This window comes from Pelophylax lessonae, assembly GCF_965119305.1.
Source record: "Pelophylax lessonae genome assembly, chromosome: 3".
Taxonomy (NCBI): Eukaryota; Metazoa; Chordata; class Amphibia; order Anura; family Ranidae; genus Pelophylax; species Pelophylax lessonae.
Genome location: NC_138770.1, coordinates 466,897,495 through 466,912,659, shown reverse-complemented (window position 1 = coordinate 466,912,659; position 15,165 = coordinate 466,897,495). Strand labels below are relative to the sequence as shown.

General features: G+C 43.2%; 1 protein-coding gene across 1 annotated transcript in view; it reads left to right on the top strand.

The window, feature by feature from the left end:
• KMO (kynurenine 3-monooxygenase) overlaps nucleotides 1-15,165 on the top strand; it is a 104,811-nt gene that overhangs the window by 62,110 nt on the left and 27,536 nt on the right. The window contains exons 8-10 of the mRNA XM_082251414.1: nucleotides 6,562-6,633; nucleotides 12,385-12,506; nucleotides 14,621-14,768. Of these exons, the coding sequence (XP_082107540.1) occupies nucleotides 6,562-6,633; nucleotides 12,385-12,506; nucleotides 14,621-14,768 (342 nt within the window). The remainder of the gene's footprint in view (nucleotides 1-6,561; nucleotides 6,634-12,384; nucleotides 12,507-14,620; nucleotides 14,769-15,165) is intronic.

Sequence of the window (15,165 nt, the reverse complement as noted above, 5' to 3'; positions counted from 1 at the left end):
AGTAGATATATATATATATATATATATATATATATATATATATATATATATATATATATACATACAGTGCCTTGTATGTGTTGCCAATTGTTTGCCATTTACTTGTTTTATATTTTAATCTGTCAACAATAAATACTATATTTTATATACCTATGCCAGTAAAGTCCATGTTTTCCCAATCCCATTCTTTAATCTAGATGTTAGGATGTGGCATATTTACATAGTTTAGATGCATCCAGTTGGCCGCCACTTGGTGGTGCATTTTCTTGCTTTCTATAACTATTCAACTTAATTCTAGAATCACATGGCAAAAAAAAAACAAACAACAATTTCAACTAGAATTTTATTTCAGAAAAGTATTTAAACACTTTCTTTTTACCTCACAAAGTTTTTTCACATTTGCCTGCATTTGAACATCCCATTTAACAGTATATTACTCATTTCTTAAATGTTAAAAAAAAACCTTTACACAGCCACAATCTTTTAATGTCTCTTCAGTTCTCTCCTCTTACACAAACACACAAATTGCTCCTTTGTCCCTCATACAGACACACAGGTATGTGAAGGGAGGGGGTTGAGTTCCTCACCTAAGCAAGCATGCAGGAACATTGTCCATTGAAGGAGAGGGGTGAGGGGTCAATTGCAATCTCACACAGGTCAGGCATTGTCTGCTGCAGTTTCTCTCCCTTTTTTATTCAGACACACACAACATGTAAAGGGAAGGGTGAGGAATATGGAGATGCAAGCAGGCTTTCTCATCTCCGAGTCCCAAATACTTTCTCACACAAGATGACCCTCAAACATCAGTAGCAAAACTTATTTTTACAAATCAGCCATACTTGGCATTACCTTTTTGTCTTCATTTAGCTAACATTGTCATTTAATATAGACAATACAACTTGCATTTAATATCTGTTCATACAAGTACCATGTCCTCAGCATTTAGGGGCGGGCTGGGCAGGGGGGCAGGGTGGCAATTTCCCCCCGGGCCGATCTGATCCCCCCGAGAAAAGGCCGCTGAGTTTCTTGGGTCAGTCGGTATGCATTGGGAAAATGGAGGCACTCATACTATCACTTACTGGCCGCGGCCGGCGACTGCCCTGCTCTGGAGACCTGGTTGCTAGATCACCAGTCACTTAGCGTCTAGCAACCAGTGATGTCACGGTCTCCAGAGCAGAGAGGAGGACCCATCATCCAAAGCGCTGCAGTCAGTGGAGGAGGATCTTCCTCATCCCCCGCGCCGATTACTGGCCCCAGCCGCCCGGCCCCACCCACCTCTGGCTCCTCCCTCCATCCATCTTCCAACGTGGGGCCGATGCAGAAGAGAGGGCTAGCCTGGTAAACTGCAACGGGTGGAAAATGGCAATCCAGATTTCAAGACAAGACACTCCGCAGGTGCAGCAGCACAGCAGATCCTCCATCCGAAGCACCTCTCAAGTCTCAGTCCAGAGTCAAGTTACCTGCTGCGGTGTCGGTGAGGTGGTCGGGACTTGGAGAAGAGCAGCCAGTGAGTGCCAAAAAAAAAAAGTGTCATGTGTGGACAACATGTGGAGCATTTTTTCCTGTACTCTGCTACCCCCTGGCACTGTATACAGCCTGTATATTGATATCTTACTGTTCCTGGCACTATATACCTGTCTCATACCTGTATTATACAGGTAAAGGTATTGGGTCCCTGAGCAGTGGCGGCCGGTTCGGTAGGGGCGCAGGGGCACCGCCACCCCCTGTCCATGCGTCCGGCCCCCTAATCTGCATGCAGGGGCGCCGGACGCATGTACATATGGAGCTCAATGTTTTTTTTTTTTCCATCACCCAATTAGAGCCAGAGGCGATGCCAAGGGTGGACCCGGGGCGCAGAGCAGTGCGTCCCGAGCCCACCCATTGGGTGACAATAGCAAATGAAAATTCGCTATTGTCACACGGATCCTCCTCCTGCCCAATCAGGGAGCGCGTCTGATACGCGCTTCCTGATTGGCCGCAGGCAAACCACATGCCATTGGCCGAGGAGGAGGCAGGAGCGGGAGAACTCATGGAGAAGCCGGGGGAATCGGGATTGAAGCCGCCGTCGCCGGGACACTGAAGAGAAGGTGCCGCCACAGCTGCTCCAGGGCTCCAGGTAAGCGCACGCACGCACACTGGTCTCTGCATTGAAAGGGTACATGTACGCTGGTCACTGCATACTAAGGGGACATGTGTGCTGGTCACTACATTCTAAGGGGACATGTGTGCTGGTCACTGCATACTAAGGGGATACTGTATGTGTGCTGGTCACTGCATACTAAGGGGACATGTACGCTGGCCACTGCATACTAAGGGGACATGTGTGCTGGTCACTGCATACTAAAGGGACATGTACGCTGGTCACTGCATACTAAGGGGACATGTGTGCTGGTCACTGAATACTAAGAGGACATGTGTGCTGGTCACTGAATACTAAGGGGACATGTGTGCTGGTCACTGCATACTAAGGGGACATGTGTGCTGGTCACTACATTCTAAGGTGACATGTGTGCTGGTCACTACATTCTAAGGTGACATGTGTGCTGGTCACTGCATTCTAAGGGGGCATGTGTGCTGGTCACTGCATTCTAAGGGGGCATGTATGCTGGTCACTGCATTCTAAGGGGGCATGTACGCTGGTCACTACATTCTAAGGGGGCGTGTACACTGGTCACTACATTGAAAGGGGGAATGTATGCTGGTCACTACATTGAAAGGGGGCACGCTGGTCTCTCTGCATTTAAAGGGGGCATGCTGGTCTCTCTGCATTGAAAGGAGGCACACTATACCTTAATTACTGAAGGCCCCTTTCACACTTTTGCGACCTCAAAGTCACGCAATTTTTTACAGCATTTTTTGCCGCAAAGCAATGCCTATTAAGGGGACATGTACGCTGGTCACTGCATACTAAGGGGACATGTGTGCTGGTCACTGAATACTAAGGGGACATGTGTGCTGGTCACTGAATACTAAGGGGACATGTGTGCTGGTCACTACATTCTAAGGGGACATGTGTGCTGGTCACTGCATACTAAGGGAACATGTGTGCTGGTCACTACATTCTAAGGGGACATGTGTGCTGGTCACTACATTCTAAGGGGACACGTGTGCTGGTCACTGCATTCTAAGGGGGCATGTATGCTGGTCACTGCATTCTAAGGGAGCATGTACGCTGGTCACTACATTCTAAGGGGGCATGTACGCTGGCCACTACATTCTAAGTGGGCATGTACGCTGGTCACTACATTCTAAGGGGGCGTGTACACTGGTCACTGCAGTCTAAGGGGGCATGTATGCTGGTCACTACATTGAAAGGGGGAATGTATGCTGGTCACTACATTGAAAGGGGGCGCCCCCCCCCCCCCAAAAAAAATTTTTGAGCACCAGCCGCCACTGTCCCTGAGGTCCCCTAGGGCTCCCCCTTGTGTCACGGGAGCGTAAGCTGGCCGCAAAGGAGGAGGTCACATGATTAGATCTCAGCCAGGGTTCATGCTGGGACGTGTAGTCCTTTGCTTTTGCTTTTTTAACCCCCCCCAAAAGTGAAGGACTACAGGTCCCAGCATAAGCCCCTCAGAGCTCAGCATGTTTTACACACCCCCGATCCCCCAACTAGTGAAGGACTATAGGACCCACTCTTCCAGCTTAACCACTTCCAGACCGCCCACCGCATATATAGTGTGGCAGGGCGGCCTGGCTGCGCAAAATCACATACTGGTGCGTGATTTTGTGCATGGGTTCTAGGGGGCGCGACACAGCAGGAGCCAATCAGCATGTTACCTGCGATAATGCAGGAAAATGACAGAACGGCGGTCTGGCTTTATAAACAAGGCAGATGGCTGTTCTGTCACAAGAAGATGGAGATCTGGTGTTTCAGCTAAGCTGAAAGCTGAAGCTGAAACACAGATCTTTTTTTTTTCTCTAGTACATCCATCCCCCACACAGTAAGAAAGCATTTCCTAGGAGCAAACTTAACCCCTTGATCACCCCTAGTATTAACCTCTTTCCTGCTATTGTCATTTATACAGTAGCAGTGCATTTTTTAGCACTGATCACTGTATTAGTGTCACTGGTCCCCAAAAAGTGTCACTTTGTGTCAGATTTGTCTGTCGCAATGTCGCAGTCCCACTAAAAAGCACTGATCACTAGTAAAAACAATAAAAAATAAAAAAATAAAACATAAATGTACCCCATAGTTTGTAGACACAATAAAATATGCACAAATTGATCAATATACACTTTTTACCAAGAATTTAGCAGAATACATACTGATCTAAATTGATGAAAAGTTTTATTTTTTAAATTTTTTTTATTGGGAATGTTTTATAGCAGAAATTCAACAATTTTGATTTTTGTTTTCAAAATTGTCGCTCTTTTTCTGTTTATAGAGCTTTTTTGCGCTATTTAGGATTCAAAAGAATTTTCGGAGTGGGTGGCTATTTCACTAGTTTGGTATGTAGCCGAATACATTTTGGCCTAAATTCATGAAGACATTTGATTTTTTTTAAACATTTTTAATTGGATATTTTTTTTCTAGCAGAAAGTAGAAAATATTTTTTTAATTTCAAAATTTTCGGTGTTTTTTTATGTAGATCTTACAAAAAAAAAAAAAACAGTGGTGATCGAATTCCACCAAAAGAAAACTATTTGTGTAAAAAAAAAATGATATAAATGTAATTTGTGTACAGTGTTATATGACCGCGCAATTGTCATTCAAAGTAGCGCAATTCTGAATCTGAAAAAAATGGCCTGGTCATCAAGGGGTAAAACCTTTCGGAGGGTAAGTATTTATACTATGTGTAGGCTTTAACTCTGGTTAACCCATGCTCCTTCAAAGACAGCTCAATATTAAGTGCATTTTCACCACAGTGTGCTCCACATGTCTTTTCTTACCCTAGTTGTCCCTCATTCTCAAGTCCCAAAGTTGGAATAAATGCCCTTGTACAACCTTGTTTAGCTAATTTGAATGTTTACATTCTATACTAGCTTGAGGCATCTGTCCAAGACATCCCAAGTCTCCTGCGATTTGCGGTAGTCTCTTTGGCCACGGCTCACGGACTCCTGCTAGTGCCGTGCAATCTCCCGGCTGCTGCGGGAGACTTAGGATGTCAGAGGGCCACTTGACTGGACTTGTCCCCCAGGCCTAAGGCTGCCAGCCCTCCCCTGTCAACATTAGCTAGCTATGAACAATTTGGACATACACACCTCTTTACATTACTGCAGTATCAATCTGAGCGGTCAGCTCATCGTTTTAGAAATTCAAAAACTCTCGTTGCTCTGAAACTTCAACAGTCCAGAGACCAATGCTCTTATTATCACAAATTGAGACTTTCTGAAGATACAACAGTTTCATTTGTAAATCAGTCTCAAATTTACTGAACAAAAACAAAATCGTGATCCGGTGTCCAATCATGGGCTACAAAACAAAAATCACCTAAATGCATCTCCAATAAGCCAGCTAAGTATCTGATACATTTCCTACACTTTCTGAATGTGCTATGGCTTACAATACTGACCTGATATGGATTTGGATATGGTTTATAGGCCTTGAATGTAAGGAAAAGACAATGTCCAAGCTAACTCCCTTTGCAATATGACTCTCAAGGACTTGGTCATCAGTTAACAATAACATTCCAATGACATGAGTCCACTAAAAGTTAATAAAATAACCAAGATATTAGAAGCTTTATTAAATATTTGTGAGGCCAACCCTAATAAAGGAATAAGAAAAATGCAATTTCCCTATCAACTACTTCAGACTGAAGAGAGACAGTACTATGACCTTCTTCTTCCTTCCTTTTTATTTTTTTTCTTGCCCCCAGCATTATGTGGTGACACAGCTTCTTTCGTGTCTAAGCTTTGCCTGTGGAGGGAGAGGCCAGCCATTCCTACGACAGCATGTCTTGCTTAGCACTGTCCCTCAGGTCTGACAGTGGCAGGAGCATGCAACAAGAATCCTAAATCCTCCCATAACACAACAGGAAATTTAACTACTTACCATCCACTGCTTTAGCTCTGATCCCTATGGAAGACAGGGGCAGTAGAAGAAAAAATGTAGTTAAAATGGGATTCCAGGCTTGAACTAAGCCTAAAACTGTCATACTAGCCATCCATACTAGCTACCCTCTAGAAGGAAGATACTTGTACTTAGATTTTCTTGGGGAGCTTTGGTCTGGTTACATGACTTCCTTAGCAGCCAACTTCAGGGAAGAGGGACAACCGGAAATGGGTGCCCCATAGTAAGTCTATAAGTGACGTCACAGTACAGGCCTATAGCTGTTAGAAGGAGGGAAGGGGGGGGGGGGGGAGTTGGGAGCAGTTTTAAGACAAGTTAGTCCTAGCCTGGACTTCCACTTTTAAATCAAGACAGCATAGATCATTTAACTCAAAATAAGCCAACTGGAAAGCTGCATGTTTCTAATAGGTAACATCAAACTGTAAAATTATACTTTCAGATGAAGATTGAAGAATAGTCTTTTGAGTACTAGACGGAAAAGTATGGAAATGAACTCATTTATAGACCTTACTGTCTAACTGTTTCACTTTTTCTTTTTTTCTTCCAAGTTTGCTATAGAGCCTAATTACTTGCACATATGGCCAAGAAATACATTTATGATGATCGCACTTCCTAATTTGGTATGTAAATCCTTTTTTTTTTTATGTATATGAGATGTTAAATTAGATTACCTTTAAAGCCAATCTACCTTTAGAACCAATGTCCAGTCAAAATCTATTTTGGATTTGATTATTTCTGTTAATCATTATGACTTTGGCCATGTTTTCATTGCTGCATAGGCTTTTAATAAGATTGATAACCAAACATTAGGGAGTCTCCCCAACATGGACACAGAAAGCACTTTAATAACAAAAAGCCTTTGTCTGTGTTGGAGAGCTTTTGTGCACTTCCTGCCTTAGCTACCACAGGGACAGAGGGACAATCTCACCAATAGTACAGTAGCAGCATTAAAACCGGCATGGACCTTTAGGTCAAAAAAGCCAAATGTTTGAACTGGTGTTTTGCTTTAAGTACGTTTGATGGGTCTTCTGTCTGATAGAAGCGGTTTATTTTCACATTGCCAGATGCTTGCTTTTATTTTATGTTGGAACAATGACAATGTAACTGGTCTATAGGAACACGATTTACATTTTCTTTTGTTGAAATTCCTACATTTCACTCCATGCACACTGAGAATGCTTCCCTTGCAGAAAGCGTTGCACCTCAGTAATGATTCTTCACGTTTCTTTCTGAAATTGTACAACAATATTATGGAGGACTTTAGGAATTTGAAACAGATTGGGTAGTCGGGTTGTATTTATCAAAATTGAAATTAGCCCAGTAAATATTAGCTCAACAAATTCCTCCACAAGATTCAATGAGATTTGCCCATCCATTTCTAATAATCTCTCTATTTATTATGCACGCATCTGATGGGTAAAAAACGAAAATGCATTATAGGTTATTTTTAGGTTTATTTTTTGTAGAAATCTTTAGGCATATCTTGCTAAATGGTTTTCATTTCATTCTTTTGCAGTCCATGATGCTTAAGTTCAGTTTCAGACCCATGAAATGTGTTTGCTGACAGTCATTTATTTATGTATTTATTTTTTCCAAAGTACTGGTACCTAAATTCTTTTTTTGGGCACTTCCAGCACACATAGTCTTAAAGGGATTCTAAAGACATTTTTTTAAATTTCAAACATGTTTTACCCACCTGCTGAGTGCCCCCATAGTAAGCTGTTTGCTCTGGTGTGTGGCTACTCCTGAGCCAGCATTGTGTGTCCATTGACGCACCCCTGCTCTCTCACTAGCTGTGATTGAGAGCAGCAGGAGCCAACAACCCACTGCTTTATCTCCATCAAATGGGGAGAGAGAGAGCAGCTCCTCTTGTGCACATCCCTGGATTGAGATTGGGCTCAGGTAAGTATTGTGGGGGCGGGGGGAGAGCTGCATGCAGAAGGTTTTTACTTTTAATGCACAGAATGCACAGAATTCATTAAGGTATCAAAACTTTTAGAACCACTTTAATCAAGTGACCGAACCAGCAAAAAAAAAAATCTGCCTGAATAGATTAGAACAGTTCATTCTATGTTATTTAAAAGCAGGCATCTATCCACTTGATATCCAACCTTGTGCTAGGCTGCTAAATTTCTAAGTCTACATAATTTTGTACTTTTGAAGTAAACCCGTCCAATTTTTACTGTTGCATTTTAGAGCTGCCGTGTTTCGTAAGTTACAGAACACTTGGTGCAAATTCACACCAGTACAGTAAGGCATGGTAGCGCATGTTAGTGTGATGTGGAGCATTTATTCCTTAAGGCCCAGCAACACACTTCCCTAGCACGCCTGCATAGCAAGGACTATTGTACGCTGCTGTGAGCTGCACTGGAAAAAATGCTACAGACTCACTCTGTGATCTGCTGTGGAGAGTTAGACAGCTTTTTCAAATTAATGGACTACCTTAATGCATCATATGCTAACATGCAATTTAACATGCATTAAAGTGGTCATAAACCCTTACCTTACATATACCCTGTGAAGTGACAAGCCGCAGGTGATACACAGAGAATAAATCAATACTCCTACATAAATTGTACCTGTTTATCCGCAATCTTCTCTTCTCTACATATCTTCAAAGTTAAGATTTTCTACAGCTTATTTGAGCTGTCAAAGGGGACAGAGAACTCATGGTACACTCTGCAGAGCTCAATGAAGAGATCTCTGAGAGCCGATGGAGGGAAGGGAACACCACCCCCCCTTTACACAGCACATAGGAACGGAGCTAAGGCTTTCAGTCACAAGCTTGTGCTTGAGATCCCTCCCCTGTCAACCAGTGGTGGCCCGTGCATAGGGGGCGCCAGGGCGCCGCCCCCCCCTACCCCTAAAAAAAAGAAAAAAAAATAATTACAAAACGAACAAATAAAGTTTTGAAAAAAAAATTACAAAATGAACAAATAAAGTTTTGAAAAAAAATTGTGTTCGCCGCTACACCGGCCTATGTGGTGGCTATGGGGGGGTGGGGTTTACGACCCAGAAGAGGCACCGATTGGCTGCCTTCTGGGGGCGTAACCTGATCGCAAGTCATTGCGCTTGGGCACCCCCACTTTCCTGATATCCTGGCTGTGATTGGTCCAGTCTACAGCCTGGACCAAGCATCATCCAGGACATCCCATGGCCCCATTCTGACCCCGCTGACGTCGCGTGGACCGGCATTGCAGAGAGCGGAGCGCAGAGGAGACTGGAGAAGAGGAGAGGGAGAAGCCGCCGTGACTCACAGGGCTCCAGCCTCCAGGTAAGTGCACTGCTCTGTCGGGCACGCACGCATAGCTCTGCATTGGGGGACGTATACTGGTGGTCACTGGCTGCATTGGAGGCACGCACGCATAGCTCTGCATTGGGGGACGTATACTGGTGGTCACTGGCTGCATTGGAGGACGTATACTGGTGGTCACTGGCTGCATTGGAGGCACGCACGCATAGCTCTGCATTGGGGGACATGTATACTGGGGGTCACTGGCTGCATTGGAGGCACGCACGCATAGCTCTGCATTGGGGGGCGTATACTGGTGGTCACTGGCTGCATTGGAGGCACGCACGCATAGCTCTGCATTGGGGGACGTATACTGGTGGTCACTGGCTGCATTGGAGGCACGCACGCATAGCTCGGCATTGGGGGACGTATACTGGTGGTCACTGGCTGCATTGGAGGCACGCACGCATAGCTCTGCATTGGGGGACATATACTGATGGTCACTGGCTGCACTGGAGGCACGCACGCATAGCTCTGCATTGGGGGACGTATACTGGTGGTCACTGGCTGCATTGGAGGCACGCACGCATAGCTCTGCATTGGGGGACGTATACTGGTGGTCACTGGCTGCATTGGAGGCACGCACGCATAGCTCGGCATTGGGGGACATATACTGGTGGTCACTGGCTGCATTGGAGGCACGCACGTATAGCTCTGCATTGGGGGACATGTATACTAGTGGTCAATGGCTGTATTGGAGGCACGCACGCATAGCTCTGCATTGGGGGGGCGTATACTGGTGGTCACTGGCTGCACTGGAGGCACGCACGCATAGCTCTGCATTGGGGACATGTACGCTGGTGGTCACTCCATTGGAGGCACGCACGCATATCTCTGCATTGGGGACATGTACACTGGTGGTCACTGCATTGGAGGCACGCATGCATAGCTCTGCATTGGGGACATGTATACTGGTCACTGCATTGGGGACATGTATGCTGGTCACTACATTGAAAGGGGGCATTTATACTGGTCACTATATTGAAGGGGGCATGTACTGTGGGGTTTGTGCTAGGGGCCTGTACTGTGGGGTTTGTGCTTGAGTTGTTTGTGCGGGGTTTGTGCCTGAGGGGTTTGTGCTGGGGGGGTCTGTACTGTGAGGTTTGTGCTGGGGGGGTCTGTACTGTGGGGTTTGTGCCACTCTCAGTCCATGTATCCCATAATAGGATGTCTCTCGCAGTACATCCCATAATAGGGCCCCTGTTCCCTATTATGGGATATACTAGTACTGATGGACCCCTTAATATGTGATATATTGGGAGAATTGGTTCACGCAAGCAAAATACAGGGGACAAAAATGGGTGGAGTCTATAAGGGGTGGGGCTTCTGAGAAATGGGAGAGGTCAAAATGGAAGGGCGGGGTCTTGCGCCCCCCCATCTTAAAACTTCACCTGCCGCCACTGCTGTCAACAGACAGAAATTTACACTTGGTGTTCCTAATTGAGACAAGTACATGCTATAGACGATATGCTTTGTTCATATTTCATGTTTGAGGTTTACAACCACAGACGTATGTTAAATGCACCACAATTAACCTTCAAGGGTGTAAATGGGCCAGAAAGCAAGCGAAAAGATGCTTAAAAGTGCAGCAAATTTAGTGGCACCCATATGAGCCCATACCTGACAAATACTGTATGTTCTGGTCACCAGTCCTCAGGAAGAATGTGCAGGAACTGGAGAGAGTCCAGACAAGGGCAAAAATGCTAATAAGGGGACTGGAAGACATCAGTTATTAGGAACCACTACAAACAATAAACTTTTTGTCCTTGGAGATGAGACTCTTAAAAGGAGATATGATTGCAATACAGAAATGTCTAAATGGTGATTCTAGCATAGGGAGAAAACTATTCAGTCTCAGGTCACGTAAAAATATTTGTGGCCACTCATTAAAGCTGGACTGCAAACAGTTTAAATTTAAAATGCATAAAGGATTCTTTACTGTTAGAGCCATAATGATGTCAAACGCCCTTCCACAATTGGTAATGGTTTCGATGTTTTAAAAAACCTTTTAGATTGGCATCTTAGCGTGTTCAATATACAGGGTTATAGAAATAGTAGTGACATACATACTGTATGTACATATATACGAACACACACCTTTTCCTATTTTGATCATTTTAACCACTTGCTGACTGCTCACATTGAGCTTACTGCGGCAAAGTGGCTCGTTATCGTCCAGCGACATAGACCTACGTCGCTGGATTCCTCCCCTTGTGGGCGGCGGGAATTTCATATAAAAAAATGTGAAAAATATTGTTATTTTTTCAAAATCGTCGCTCTTTTTTTGTTTATAGTGCAAAAAGTAAAAATCGCACAGGTAATCAAATACCACTAAAAGAAAGCTCTACTTGTGGGAAAAAAAGGACATCAATTTAATTTGGGCACAGCGTTGCACGACCGCGCAATTGTCCGTTAAAGTAACGCAGTGCCGAATCGCAAAATATGGCCTGGTCAGGAATGGGGTAAAATCTTCTGGTCTTAAAGTGGTTAAGAATACGCCCATTGAGAATTTTTTTGTCAAAGACATATAGCTAAATACATTTTGGCCTAAATATATGCCAAAAATGTAATATATTGGATATTTTTTAACTGTCAAAATAAAAAAATATTATTATTTTTTCAAATTTGTCGCTCTTTTTTTATTAATATCTCAAAAAATGAAAAGCGCAGAGGTGATCAAATACCACCAAAAGAAAGCTCTGTTTGTGGGACAAAAAGGACGTAAAGCAGGAAAATCCTCCGGTCCTAAAGTGGTTGATTTCCATCTTAGTTTACAATTCTGCATTTTCTCCTTTTTAAGAATAGGTTTAAAATGTTTTTAAATATTTATATGATTTTTGTCAATAAAATGTAATACTTGGAGTTTCAATGACACTCCATTTTGTAAAACATGCCGGGTTTTCTAAGGAGAGAGCCTTCCTGCTTGAGGCCATTCAGTTTGTGGATTAAAACTGATAGGTACTGTTTTGATTAACGCTGCTTGAGTATACAGTACTACACACACATATATGCTTTAGTACAGATAGTCTTTTGTATTTTCATTCCACAATCTTTTTTTTAATTATTGTTACATTTTCAGGATAAAACATTTACTTGTACACTCTTCATGCCATATGAAGACTTTGAAAAGCTCCGCACAGAGGATCAAGTGCTACACTTCTTCAAGACATATTTTCCAGACTCTGTGGAATTAATTGGAGAGTAAATATTTCATTGAATATACCTTTAAATTGCAAAGTATATCTTACAAATACATGTATTTGTGTTCGTATAGGTATTTCCTCCACAAAGGTAAAAACGGCTGTGCATAATTCTTAACCGCTCCCGGACCGCCCACCGCATATTTACTGTGGCAGGCTGAGCCTCCTGCACGAAATGATGTAGGGCTATGTTGGTCATGTGCCTGCAGCTAGGGAGCGAGCGCACGCCACCTGCGGCGCGCTCCTGCCCCCACTTGGCAGCTGGGAATTCGATGCACGGGGCTGGCGGCTCCGATTGCTGCCTGACACCCACGATCGCTCCCCACTGAGAGAGAAGAACAGTCAGCTGTTGTAAACACAGCTGACCGTTCTTCTCCCTGGAATGGTCATAGAGCTCCTGTGATCCTTCTGTATAGGATCACAGGTCTCTGTGACCATTTCACAAGCCCAACCACCATACAGTTAGAAACACGCCCCTAGGTACACATTTAACCCCTTGATCACCCACATTAACCCCTTCCCTGCCAGTGTCATTATAACAGTAACAGTGCATATTTTTAGCACTGATTACTGTAGTAATGTCACTGGTCCCCCCAAAAGTGTAAAAAATGTCATTTAGGGGTCCAATCTGTCCGCAATGTCACAGTCCCACTAAAAATCACAGATCGCCGCAATTACTAGTAAAAAAAAAAAACAAAACAATAAAAATGACATAAATATTTCCCGTAGTTAGTAGACATGATAACTTTTGCGCAAACCAATCAAAATACGCCTACTGCGGTTTTTGTTTTTTTACCAAAAATATGTAGCAGAAAACAAATTGGCCTAAAATGTTAAAAAAATTTTGATTTTTTAAATTTTTTTTTGGGAATGTTATATAGCAGATAGTGAAAAATATTGTTTTTTTTTCCAGAATTGTCTTTTTTTGGTTATAACGCAAAAAATAAAAATTGCAGAGGTGATCAAATACCACCAAATAAAAGCTCTATTTGCGGGGGGGGGGGGGGACATAAATTTTATTTGGGTACAGCGTAGCACAACCGTGCAATTGTCTGCTAAATGAAGGCAGTGCCGAATCGCAAAATCTGGCCTGGTCATTAAGGGGGAAAATCTTCCGGTCCAGAAGTGGTTAACCTGTGGTTTTTTTTGCATAGTATTACAGCACTGCTGCAATTTCTCATAGACATCCAATACTAGACAAAACAGGGTGAGCAACAATTGCAAAGTTTTCACATGGTATCATGTCAGCACCATTACAAAGTGTTGTGAGTATAACAACATGGTCCATTGATGTGAACAGGTTAAGGTCCTTATTGTGTTGGGCTAATGTTTTCTGAGGTACATAGAAAATTCCTATAGATAGAGATTTCCCGATTCACACAATAGCATCATATACTGTACGGAGGGAGGGGACTTACGAAATATGTACAGTCATGAATAGGTCAGGAAAGGAAACTTAGCAGCTTTGTTTCAGATGAACTTTTTACATTGCAAATATTTTAACAAACCTTTTAGCGCACTTGTTTTTACACCTTTCTCTGTTGTGGGCTTTGTAATCAGTTCCATCTGTCAATTTTTCAGTTGGACCTGATAAGAACGTCCATTTATCCCTATAGGCAGGCAGGTGTAAACTGATTTGTGTGCCTTTTTTACACCCTTCTAAAAAAAAAAAAAAATTTAAAGAAGACTCTGTTCTCTGCCATTTAGTTGGAGAAGATCGAGGGTAGCCGGGTGTAAACGGATAGCAGAGTTTGTTTACTCCTGGCCGCCCATACAGCAGAGTGGGCACTGTCAGTGTCCGCTCTACAGAAACTGAGCGAAAAACAGATGCGTCATCTGCTCACTCTGCTCTGATCAGAAGGGATCTGTGAGCTCTGCTCTGATCAGAACAGCTTTTCCCTGATGTGAAAGGGGCCTTGGGTCATCCTTGCCTCCATACTGACATGGAAAGCTAATTTTATAAATTGTGCTACAAAATAAAACCATTACAAGATAGCTTGTGTAGCAGTTATAGCTGTTATATTTTTATTTTTAGAAAAAGTGGCGTTTTCTTTTAATGCTGTGAAGTGGTCTACTTTTTTTAATGTTTTATATTCTAACACTTTCTTTCCTAAGGGACAAACTGAAAAAAGACTTTTTCTTGCTGCCACCCCAAGCTTTGATCTCAGTAAAGTGTTCATCCTTTTGCTTGGATAATAAATGTGTTCTAATGGGAGATGCAGCACATGCAGTGGTGCCATTCTATGGACAAGGAATGAATGCTGTAAGTTCAAAATTCAAGTAATTTATTTCTAATATTTATTTATGTGTAGCGCTACTCCCGTAGGAGCCACAGGGTGTTTGCCCAGGTCTTCCCAACTTCAGCCCCTCAACCAGGCACATAGTCATTTTCATAGCCAGGTGCACATCACATTTTCTTTAATTTCTTCAAAGACCAGTCTAGGGGGATGTTGCTTTTGTGTTTAATTTTGGAGAACTTGTTATAGGGATGAGGGTAGTGGTGGGTTACCCCAAAATTGAGAACTATGTATGCTGAGGACTTAATCTTCCTTTCTTGCTTAAAGTGTTTGTGAAGTCACATTTATGACTTTGATTCTCTGTTTTGGGCCACTGTTCAGTACAGTGTGTTTTTATTTTTATTTGTTTGCATAGACCTGCTG